Here is a 12746-nt window from a genome sequence, read left to right on the forward strand (position 1 = left end):
ATATATATCTTTACATGTTTTTTTTAAAAAATAAGATGAATAGTCAAACGAGTATAAAAAAAAAAAGTTAATGACGCCAAACTTTTAGGGACAGATGGAGTATTTATTATATTGTTGAATGTTCACTTTGCTGTTTTCAAAATTCATTATATTGAAATGAAATGTGCAATAATGAAATAAATACTATTTTTTGAAAGTGAACTAAATGCTATAAAGTTAATAGGTAGTGGTAGAAAGGATTTTAGAAAAAAAATGACGATAAGTTAGGAGAAATAGTAGTTTTTACAGGTTTGGGAAGTGTTCATCACCCGGAAGGACGCAAACCGAACGAGGCTTGGTATTTCACATCAGGGCCTTTTTAATATTTTTTATCAGTGCATTTGCATAGATACGATTGTTTTTATGTTTGGCAACTTATCACAACCATGATGCAAATTATTCTTCCCTACATATTTTTTCATTTATATTTCGTTATCTCATAGTCATAGGATTTAAAGTATCATAACTAGAATTATGCAAATAATGAAGAATATTCGAGTTTGAACTTTGAGATAAAAGGCTAAGAGCCTAGTATTTTGGCAGAGACATTACGAACCCGTATGAAACTAGCCAAACTATTTTCACGAAGTTGAACATAGCGGTGGAGCCAGCACTCGGACATACGCCTAGGCTTTGCCACTGTTGAATTTGCTTGCAACATCCATAAAAAGTGGTTGGTAAAAAAAAAAACCGTATACATCACGCAAGCTCAATGACGCTACTGGCTCCGCCATTAGCCCATTAGTTGATATCATTTGGCATATTGATCGCGCATCAAACACTTTTTATCCACCAATAGTCTTGTATGTGATGAGAGAAAGACAAATAATCACCTGAATAACTTTCTTCCTTCACCCAAACTTGAATATTAATTAGACCATCTAAATGTGTTCGTTTGGGTCATCTAATTATGCTATGTACTGGTCTTATGCTTTTATATCCCACTGTAAATTACATCCATCTCTGAATCTGTAAGAACAATCAATTTCACCTTTGACAACGGTGGTGTTTAGTTGCCAAATTTTTTTGACAAAAACATCACATCGAACGTGACTGGATGTTGGAAGGGATTTTCGGACACAAATGAAAAAACAAATTTCACGGCTAGTCTAGAAACCACGAGACAAATCTTTTAAGCCTAATTAATCCGTCATTAGCACATGCTGGTTACTGTAGCACTTATGGCTAATTATGGACTAATTAGGCTCAAAAGATTTGTCTCAAGATTTCTTCCATACCCGTGCAATTAGGTTTTTAGTTTATCTATGTTTAATGTTTTATTTAGATGTCCAAAAATTCGATGTGATGTTTTTGAAACTTATTTTAGGAACTAAACAAGGCCAATGTCCAACTGTTTTTCACGGCTTGATCAAGAAATCAACACAGACGCCAATCATGCTGGAGCCATTTTTTCTTTGCTCGGAATCAAGGAGTCCGGACGATGACCGGATCATGGCTTGACTTTTGGGGTATTCCAATCTCCTATACGTCTCTGTTTTTGAATTTGGCTTGAAGAAATGTGCAGCTTCAGCCACACTACCGTCAGGTACACACGCTGTGGTGGTTGTACCTGCACCCCATGGCCGGTGAAAGAAAGCTCTCAATGGTAACCAGCATAGTACATAAGTACAGATGGTTAATTAATTACCTTAGATTTAGCTTTGCTTGTGTGCTGCACTTTGAGCAGCTTGCATGGTTTATCTAGAGCTTCCACATCACACACACATTTTGGGTTGTTAGGATTCAGAACATGTGTGTCACTGTCAATGTTCATGTGGTTTGGGCCAACAAATGGTGGTGAGAATTAAAGCGCCTTTTGGGATATGCTAGCTAGCAGCTCTGCTCTTTTGCAAGTGTTGTGGTTGCTACCAAAACCGCAGGATATATTCTCTTGGGACATTGGGATTAACGCAATATCTTTTCGTTTCTGTTTATATTCGTAACCCAGAATGTAAATATTTAACATTTAATTTGGAGTTAATTTTAGGTTTTTTAATAAAGTTTATTTTACAGTCTTGACTTTTAGAAAACCAAGAATATAATATGTTTATTAATAAATTATTTTTATTTATAAATATATTATTTTGTTTTTTCTGGAAAAGCCAAGTAATCATCCCAAAGCATAAGGACATGTGTCACTGGTGATACTTCAGTTGGGCGTAGTCTGCTCCTTTATTGTTGTTTGGTTAGCTTAACCAGACGACTGTAGTTCAATTAAAAATTGTAAGTGGCTTTCAGTTGCAGGAATTTCTGGAAATGCATTTGGCCAGAAGCAACCTGACACACATCACCCATCCCCCTTTCAGTCTTATCTACCTAGACTTGATCAACAACCATTAACACGGTCCAAACCATTATTAAACGGGAGTTCGATTTATAAGCCATTATCTATGTACCACACGTCTCATTAACAATTGCTCCCATGTCAAACGCACCAATTGTCAAATCCCAGGAGCATTTCTTTGCAACAACTCCAGGCTGAACCCGCCCGGGCGCCCGGCCGTAGGCGGCAGTGCGGCAGGGAGGAAAAGACCATGTGTTATTTTAACCGATTATTCTCAGTTTTTTTTCTCGGTTTTACACGTTAAATTGTTAAATGATATTTTGTTTTAAAATTACTTTTAACAAAAGAGTACATTTCTAAGGTAAAATTTTACTTTTGTATTAATAATTGTATTGTATACTATTAAATAGCTATTATGAAATTAGATAATTTTTCATGAACCAACATTAATTTTCAAAAGAACACAAGCGAAATCTTGTGCTATTTTTCTCACGTCCGCCCAAAACCAATTACGAGAAGCACCCGATTGTAAAGCACTGAGTGTACAACTCCAATTTAAGTTTTAAATTCTAAAATTACTAGAAACACGCGATTGTAAAGTTGTAAGTCTGTCTCAGATGTTTTTAATTCTAGTGCTTATAGATGATAAACAATTCAACCCTTTTAAACTCTACTATCTTTATACCAAAATACAAATATATTTTGGTTGTTTGACAGAGGTTAGCTTTTTAAAGAAAAAGTAACTTTACTGTCCCTTAATAAATGAAAATGGTTGGGATATGAGGGTGACAGAGCGTATGATAAAAATATTAATAAAAACTATTGATTGGATGAGTAACATTATACTACCTTCGTCGCAATGTTAATATAAACTTTTATTTCAAATTTAAACTATAAAATTGTACCTATTATGAAATAAAGGGAATAAATAGTGTTATAAATGATTATGCCTTACAAGAAAGTTTGAATCTTTACCCTGTTTAACTCAGATTGTCTTGTTTTTCACACACGTTTATTAAACTGCTAAACGACATGCATTTTGCAAAAAAATATATATATAAGAAACTTGATTTAAAAAATTATATCATTCCATTTTTAAAATATTTATAGTTAATAATTAATTAATTATATACTAATCCACTGCTATATTTTACATGTCGGTTACTTGCCCCATATAAGAAAAGTATTTAAGAATGCTACACTAGCGATTATATCTGTACTAAGGCTGTGTTTGATACCGTCGTTTACCATCTCTGCTTATCTTTTTATATGGGCAATTTATTCTCAAATTGCTAAAATTTGTATTTGTTTGCAAAACTTTTCTATAGAAAAATTGTTTTAAAAATGATGCTAATCATGTTTCGAGTTTTTTAATACTGTGCACCAATCCACTACTCTCTTTTGCGTGTTTGGCCATCTTTTTTCAACCCTCGTCAAAGAGCCCCTCCTTTTTAAGAGTACAACGATATTAGGGATATTCTACTTGGGTATAAGTATCTGTATGACATATTCATAGCTAATATACTCATATCCTAACTTAAAAAAATCATGTAAAGCTAAGCGAGCGGCGAAATGGACGGGGTTTTGATTTTATACTAGCTGGGAGGGAGGTCAGGTCGCGTTGTGCGCGGCAGGTGGACGGGACGGGAGAGTGGAGCGAGCGATCGAGCGAACAGCGAAGGCAGCACGAAGTTTCGTCCCGGCGGCGAGTCAAAGGCAACCCAAAGCGCAGAGCCACTGCTGCCCCCCGGCTACGCCTCCCTCTCTCTCGCTCTCTCTCTCTTCTTTCTCTCACACGCTTTGCCTTTTGCTGCCACGGCCTGCTTTGCCCACGAAAAGACAACCAACCCGGAGAGGGAGAGCGGAGTAGAGAGAGAGAGAGAGAGGAGGAGGAGAAAAAAAAAACACGCGCACACACACGCAGGGGAGTTCCCCCCACTTTTGCCTGCTCCTCCAATCGCCGCCGCCTCGTCGCCCGAGATCCGCTCCGCCTGCCGCCGCCGCCGCGGGCCGAGGTGAGCCGGCGCTTCCGGTTTCGGCTGCCGTTTCTCTGTCTCTGGTTGCTGCGTGTTTTTTTTGGTTGGGTTGGTTTGGAGCACGGCGGCAGTGGGGGTGGGGATGAGCCGCGGCCGTCCGTGTGCTCCGGCGGAGGAGTAGTGCGGGATTCGGTGCGATTCCGGTGGCAAATTTGGTGGCTTAGTGCTGTGGTGCGTGGTTCTGAGATTTTGGGAGTGGGGGGCTTGGGCAGTTGGGTGGGGGGCGCCGGTGAGGCGATGGGGGTTTCTGGTGCTGCTTTTCGCGGGGTGATTTCTGGGGGTCTCGCGGGTGCGGCAATGCGATTTCTGGATCAGATTGTGCTATTTCTGCTGCTGGGAAGGGGATTGTTTGGGATTTCATTTCATTTGCATTTCCGCTGAAAATTGAGATCTTGGAGTGCTCTTCCTTGTTCGTAAGCGGTGCTCCTTTGGATGGATAGTTCGAGCTCAGTCTCAGCCTGTTTTAATCTCAAATATGAAGTACCGTGGTTCAATTTCAATTACGGAGTGGGTTTATATGTGGCGGGGCAAAAAATGGCAGGAACTTGTAACTTGGGATTATTTTATTCACAGTTCCATTACCAACTAGGTCTATCGATTCTGATTGAGAGTATTTATCCCTTCAAATTTCAGACAGAGGCATCGTTCCCAGCATCGGGTTCCACGGAGAAGCGCCGATTTGGATATCTGATCCAATTGGAGTTGGATTGGCCGTTTCAAAGTGAGTGTGGTTGGCTGCTGGATTGGTCATATAAGAAGCCTGCTAATTCCAGAGATGATGCCATTGTGACTTGTGAGTGGACAATGGATTCTGCGAGAAGTTGGTTCCAGAAGTTCCAGCCGAGGGACAAATCGAAGAGTCCAGCGGTGGCTGCCAGCCATGGAAAGGATCCAGGAAAGCCCCCAATCGATGACGCACCTTCTAGTGCAACGAAACAGAGGGTTGCTGCGGCAAAACAGTACATTGAGAATCACTACAAGACCCAGATGAAGTCCCTGCAAGATAGGAAAGAAAGGTCGGCAAACATACTTATATTTCTTGCCACTTTTGCCTGCTTTAGGCATAGATTAGTTTGCTGACTCCATGAGGTTCTACATAGAATTATTCCTTGCAGAAAATAGGTTTTGCATACATGTAGTATTTTTTTATTACCGATGTACTGTAAAATATAAAGAAGACAAACTAGACCAGCAAAGGCCTCCTTCTGCTGTTGTTTGGCAGGGAAATTGACAAACATATCACATGTTATAGGTTGGGAATTTAATGATATACATGTTTGGGTAATTGAGCAAGATTGTCTGCGTGTGTATATGTAGTCTTGGCACTGCCAAAAAAGGAAGCTTGATTGATTAGGTAGCTTCTTCTGAGTAGTGACTGCTCTAGTGAAAAATAATTGCTGTCCTATATTGGTTCGGTCGAACGAATTAACTGCAGAACATAAATCCACTCACAAATATTTAGGTTAGCTATACAAAAGTGATATGAGTTGATTCTCCTTGATACTTGTGATCAAAGAGGGAGTATATTGAATATTTGAGCATACATAAGTGATGCTGCAAAAGTTGTAACTCGCACATGACTTTCAAATCATTCATTTAACTCACACAATTTGCATGGGGAGGTTGATATCCATCTTGATTGCTTTGTCCTTTTTGAAGGCTTTCAATTTTGACTCCCAAATCTTTGGATTTTGATGTACTGACAGCCTTTTTCAAATTATCCACAAGGAGCCTTTCCTGTTCATACTCAATTTGAACTTCTATTGTGTCTGTTCACTAGTCACTACTTTTTGCATCTAGAAATTCACAACAACATGTTTTGTTCTTATGATGGGTAATTCACTTCTTCTATTCCCATTTGATGGCTGCAATTTTGTCGCTGCAACTCTCTGAAATGTTGGTTTATGTTTAGGCGTTGGATGCTGGAGAGAAAATTACAGGATGCAGAGGTTCCTGTAGAAGAGCAAAATAATATTCTAAAGCATTTGGAGAAAAAGGAGACCGAATATATGCGGTTGCAGAGACATAAGATGGGGGTTGAAGATTTTGAACTTTTGACAATTATAGGAAGAGGTGCATTTGGTGAGGTACGGGTATAGGTTTCATTTTTGACCTCCTTATGCAGGGACTTTAGCAATTTTATTTCCAAGCACAACAGCACTGGATACACTAATGGTGGACGTGTCATTATTGCTTATGCGATGTCTACAGTATAGATTCCGATCTCATCTGTTTAGAATAATGTGCTGCCTTGTTGCTCCTTTTTTGTATAATGCCATTTAACGTGGTAGTGTTCTGACTGAATAAAAAGAGGGAAACATGAAGTTTCTTTATTGCCTGAAAAGGGCGAAAAGGCTAATGGCGAACGTTCGTGCGCCTGTTAGCCCGCGCGAACCCTTCATATATGTAAAGTTTTTATATACAAACTTTCTATATATATACTTCTTATATATAATTTTTTAGTGTATATTTTTTATATATACGTCTTTCTAAAATGATATTTTCAATGTAGATTTTTCTTATTAAATACTTTATATGTTACAAATTTGTTTCTTTGTATAAATTTTCTATACATAAACTTTCTACATATAAGGATGAAACTTTATACATACACAAAATTATAAAAAGTTTTATATTTAAAATTTCTGATATATAAATGTGTTCGCGCGGGTTAACAGACGCGTGAACGTTCACCCGTTAGACCCACCCTGAAAAAGGTCAGCTTTGATGCATTTCTTCATTAGTTTATTTGTTATTTTGGTTCTTGATGGGTCATGCAAGCTTTGGTCCCTATTGATGACAGCATTGAATTCGTCAAGTGGTCCTACCCCATGTGTTTGTCTTCTGAGTTCTAATCATTCTCCCAGTACATATTGCAAAAGAAAACAAAGGAAGGAACCTTATTTTCTCAATTTATGTTCTACAATTGGTAAGGACCTTACATAGTAGACCACTTTATCATAGGTTCAAGTCTACTTGTAATCCTTGAAATCTAGATGAGAAGTCTATATCTTTCAAGGAAATGCATATCCATCTGCTATACATCTGATCTTCTTATATGTCCTGCCTTGCCAATTCTCGCCCGCAGAAATTTATTCGAGAGAAAAATAGGGTCATGTCCTTTTATGCCCAGAGTCTACCATTAAAACAAATAAAAAGGATTGTGCATGGTGTCCAACTTGACTTATTATTATTTTTTATTTCTAGATTTAATGGATTCTGTTTAGAATATTGTTATGTTTATTCCTTTTAAACAAGAGAATAGGAGAAATATGTCTATTGCTTGGTGTGGTAGATCTATGCAGTTTCAAAATACTACCATCTAATGGGCTGTGTATATCATCCCTTTTTTGTCATGTAGTTAATTTGTGATCTTTCACTTGGATCTGCTGTTATTTCCATGCTCTATTCAATCTCTAAACTAGTTCATGCTTTGACAAAACCTAGAAGTCTAGCAAACTAATCCGGCCATTTCAATGCCCATCTCACTTGATGTCACTGTCAATTTTTATTATGCAGGTGCGTCTATGTAGAGAGAAGTCATCTAAGAATGTATATGCAATGAAAAAGCTCAAGAAATCTGAAATGCTTCGTAGGGGCCAGGTACCATGTATGATCTGGCTGCATTATTTGTAGTTTTTATTTCTGATTTACACATGCTTTGACATGGTTGTACATATTTCAGGTAGAGCATGTCAAAGCTGAAAGAAACCTTCTTGCAGAAGTTGATAGCGCTTTTATAGTCAAGCTCTACTATTCTTTTCAAGATGAAGAATTCTTGTATCTCATCATGGAGTACCTTCCTGGTGGTGACATGATGACTTTGCTTATGCGCAAGGACACACTGACAGAAGATGAGGCCAGATTTTACATTGCAGAAACCGTACTAGCAATAGAATCTATTCACAAGCACAGCTATATTCACCGGTATCAAATAAGTGTTCCCATGTTTTGCCAAGAAAATTGATGATTCAAAAGATAACTTTAGTGTTCCTTTTTTTTTTCAGGGATATCAAACCAGACAATCTATTGTTAGATCGCAGTGGTCATTTGAAGCTTTCTGACTTTGGATTGTGTAAACCTTTAGATAGCAGTAATTTCCCAAATTTGAATGAGCCAGATTATACATCTGCAAAAGGCAACACCAAGCCTTTGCCTGATAGTACCAGCCGGTTAAGCAACTCTTCTGCTCCAAGACGCACACAACAAGAGCAATTGTCACACTGGCAAAAGAACCGACGAATGCTTGTAAGTACCCTATCTGAAATTGAATTAACTAATTGATATTCAGAAACAACCTTGTCGATGTTATCAAGTTGATATATCAATGGTTTGACCTTTTGTACTGAATTCACACTAGTTATGGGCTTATATTTGAACTTCTAGGCAAATAATGCTCTTACCACTTTCCCTATAAAAAATGCTCTTTCCACTTACATGATATCCATTATTTGGACTTCAACCTGGCATAAAATCATAAGAAATCACTTTGTCCGATGGATTGATGGATTGTTGAGCTTCGTTTGTGATTCCTCTGACATGTTTATAGTCACCTTGAACATAATATTTCTGAATGAAGAATCATTTGCCAAGCTATTCCTAGTCCTAGACATACTTAATTGGTGCCAATCTCATGATGTTGAATCAAGGGAATAGGGTAAAGTCAATGGTTGATGGGAGGGGTACTGCCAGTTGGGTTCTGCTTCACTAGAAGAATAAATTTACTTATGTTCAGTATGCAGCAAAGGAGATAAAAAAACTTATGTTCTAAGCTTCAAACTTATATTGGATTGTGTAAATCATGTCTTAGCTGTTGTTATACCTTGGTATTTATTATGTGAAAATTCATTGCACGCTAATTTTGAATGTTTCGTATTTTGCTCTGTGTTGCCATATTGACTAGTGAATGCATACAATGTGTGTAGCTTTCTAGCTTCATATCAATATAGTTATGCTAAGTTATACTATTTGACATACAGGCATATTCAACTGTTGGCACTCCTGATTACATTGCTCCAGAGGTTCTACTGAAGAAAGGATATGGAATGGAATGTGACTGGTTAGTTTCTTATCTTGGAATTTGTCCATAATTGTCAGTCATGTTATTTTTCCTCATTCCATGTGTTTTGTATCTCGCGGTTCTTGTTCTCACATTTTATTTTGATCTTAGGTGGTCCCTTGGTGCAATCATGTATGAAATGCTTGTTGGTTATCCTCCATTCTATTCAGAGGATCCAATGTCAACCTGCAGAAAGGCATGTTCTTTGCCCACACAGACTTCTTTAATTGTTATATAGAGTGTAATTGTTCGGAATTTTCTATATTCACTTTAAGCAAACCTCACCCAACTTGCAAGAGACAACCTTATGCCATCTTATTACACAATCAACACAGCAGAATGCAGTATTTGCACCAGTGCACCAAGTGACCTGCCTGTAACCAAACTATATTGCGGGTCATAGGGTGGATGCCGATGGTAGCAGCTGGTCCTGGAGCTCATCCTACTATACCGTTAATATAGACATAAGTTTGTAATAATTGCAAACAACCTTGGTTTTACTTTGTGAAGTTCCCTACAGTGGGAATTTTTTTGTGGAAAACTATATTTCCCATTGCTTCCAGCTAGCTTGTTTACTCCAGTACACAAAATACTCATTTTGCTTCATGAGCATGTGTTTCATCCAATTTTTGTGTAATGTCAGATTGTGAACTGGCGAAGTCACTTGAAATTCCCTGAGGAGGCAAAGCTTTCCCCTGAAGCTAAGGATCTCATCAGCAAACTTTTGTGTAACGTTGAGCAGAGACTTGGAACAAAAGGAGCCCATGAGATAAAAGTATGCTCTCTTCTGTATGTACATACATTTTCATTGCTCTCAACTGGGTGCTTAATTATTACCATCATATGCACAACTTTAGGCACATCCATGGTTTAGAGGACTCCCATGGGAAAGATTGTATCAGATGAAAGCTGCTTTCATACCAGAAGTTAACAGCGAGTTGGATACTCAGAATTTTGAGAAATTTGAGGAGGTAAATTTCATCTTTATTTCTTTTTCAAAATTTCATTCTTTTATTTCTTTTGCTTGATTAGTACTGCAATTTTTAAGCCTTAACATTGCGTTTTTCATTGCTTCCTTGGCAGCATTACATTTTGATCTCTTGAGAAAGTATGAATATGCTATTTTTGAGCTGTATAAAAAGCTGAACTTATCACACTTGCACTTACTGTTCTTACTACTTGGCAGGCCGGAGCACAAATTCAAAGTTCATCTAAGTCAGGTCCATGGAGAAAGGTATGTCCGACTTCACCATGAAATGCTAATTGCGGAGTAGTTGGAAAGGCATTCCTATTAATGGAGCTGCATATGTCTTGGTTAAACAATTGTTTTATCGTATACATTCCCTGCAGTGTGCCTTTTGTGTATTATTCACATACCCACTATATTATACTCAATTTTTTCCCATCAGTTTAGGATGCAGAATTTAACATTCTTAGAAAGCTAATTAGAGAGCTTTCATTTTGGTTTTACCACTTAGCCGATGAACTAAAATGAAGAACCATACTATTTTTGACAGATGCTGCCGTCCAAGGATGCCAACTTTGTTGGTTATACATACAAGAACTTCGAAATTGTAAATGATGATGAAGTTGCAGGAATTGGTTAGCGCTCTCTCTATATGACGTATTCAGGCACTGGCATGCCTTTCGTAAGATTATGCATTTTCAGTGACTTTTGTTTGAAAATAATCGTGCTTTTGGAACAGCTGAGTTGAAGAAGAAGAGTTCGAAATCAAAGCGGCCAACTATCAAGACATTGTTTGGTATTGTGCAAGAGGACTGCCTGTTCGTTTCTTACATACCATTTCTGTTTCGCATGATATGTTTAACTTATTTTATCCTTCTATAAACAGAGAGCATGGATGAAGATGAACCTGTTCAAGGAAGTTTCTTAAATATGTTGCCCCATAAGGAGGGACAACCTTCATCCCACTCTACTATTCCACCAGAACAATACCAATCTCGACATAAATAGGATAAGGAGGTTTCCAAAAGTAAAACACATATAATTAAAACAAGAAAAAAATTGCTTCCTTTTGATCTTGTCTCCCGTCCAAGCTTTGTAAATTCTAACCGATGCTTTCTCTTCTCAAATTCTTCATACAAAAAAAAAATCCCTCTTCTGTCCAAAGAGTGGTGATTGCTGTACGCGGCGATATTTGTTTGGTTCGCTGTGTGTTTGGGTTACAACCTCGGTGATGATGGGTCTCAGGTTACAGCTAGTGTATACTTGCTACCATTTCTGACGGGCATGTGTATTGCAATTAAATTCACCTCCCTTTTCTGCTTTTCTATGGGTTCTTAATTAGCTTGTAACATACTAACTGAAATGGTCGTCAAGACCATAGCAAGTAACACCGTTCATTGGTGAACTGCGTCAATGGTTTTTCAGGTCATATAGACATACACAACACAACGTTCTCTATGCATAGTGTTACACAAGAGTCTAACCGGACATAAACATGCTATAGTTTAATTTATTATAAACAAGGTAGAAATAAGCTCAAGGCCTATAAATTGCTACTTTGATCATAGGCAAGAGATGCTATGTTTGAATATGATGGCTACCTACTGTTGCCCTCGTCTTAATGCTTTTGCTTATAAACTAAATTTTAAATTTCTAACCTTAAATCTAGAGTTGATTATGGAGTTTTTACCGAAATTCATTTTTAATTGTTGGCTTTTAGATCGCTAAAAATATGTATATAAAATTTTTATTTATAGATTAGTTTTCTTTCGTGATCACCCCTTTAACTCTGTAGGGTAGATGATCGATCGATCGATCGATTACAATGTATACTTGTAGTAGCGTGCAATTTTAGAAATAAGCGCTGACATTTATACTTCATCCATTTTAAAATACGAGATATATTTTATCCTATTAGGACAAATGTTTGATCAAATCACTCTATTAACATATTACTTATGTGACAAAAGTATAATCATACGAGTACATTCGAATACAAATATAATAATATTAATTTTATGTTATAAAAATATATCCTAATAAATTAATCTTTAGTTAAATTCTCATTGTAATGAAACAAATGGCAACCTATATTTTAAAATAGAAATAGTAGTAAAATACATGATCGGTTCTTAAACTTGGAAACGGATGTTATTTAGGTATGTAAACTTAAAAATTGCACATTTATGTTTTTAAATTTTGGAGCAGATAACATTTATATCCATAAATTTAAAAATTACACATCTAAGTTCATCATCTTATTTTTATGAATCATAGGCAGTCTGACGAGGCATTACACGAAGGCAACACGTTTACAAACAACCACCTCGGTGACAAAAGGTATCAAAATAATTGTAATTT

General features: G+C 37.2%; 1 protein-coding gene across 1 annotated transcript; it reads left to right on the forward strand.

The window, feature by feature from the left end:
* The first annotated feature begins 4051 nt into the window (after nt 1-4051).
* Nucleotides 4052-11706, forward strand: LOC102701545 (serine/threonine-protein kinase tricornered-like). The gene is made up of 14 exons (XM_006654568.3): nt 4052-4338; nt 4993-5375; nt 6272-6446; nt 7879-7962; nt 8045-8286; nt 8367-8607; nt 9339-9418; nt 9530-9614; nt 10062-10193; nt 10276-10389; nt 10605-10652; nt 10936-11020; nt 11125-11181; nt 11272-11706. The coding sequence occupies exons 2-14, from the start codon at nt 5164-5166 to the stop codon at nt 11391-11393; spliced, it is 1677 nt and encodes a 558-aa protein (XP_006654631.1). The 5' UTR covers nt 4052-4338; nt 4993-5163; the 3' UTR covers nt 11394-11706.
* The last annotated feature ends 1040 nt before the right edge of the window (nt 11707-12746 follow it).

The sequence above is a fragment of the Oryza brachyantha genome, chromosome 5, assembly GCF_000231095.2.
Source record: "Oryza brachyantha chromosome 5, ObraRS2, whole genome shotgun sequence".
NCBI lineage: Eukaryota > Viridiplantae > Streptophyta > Magnoliopsida > Poales > Poaceae > Oryza > Oryza brachyantha.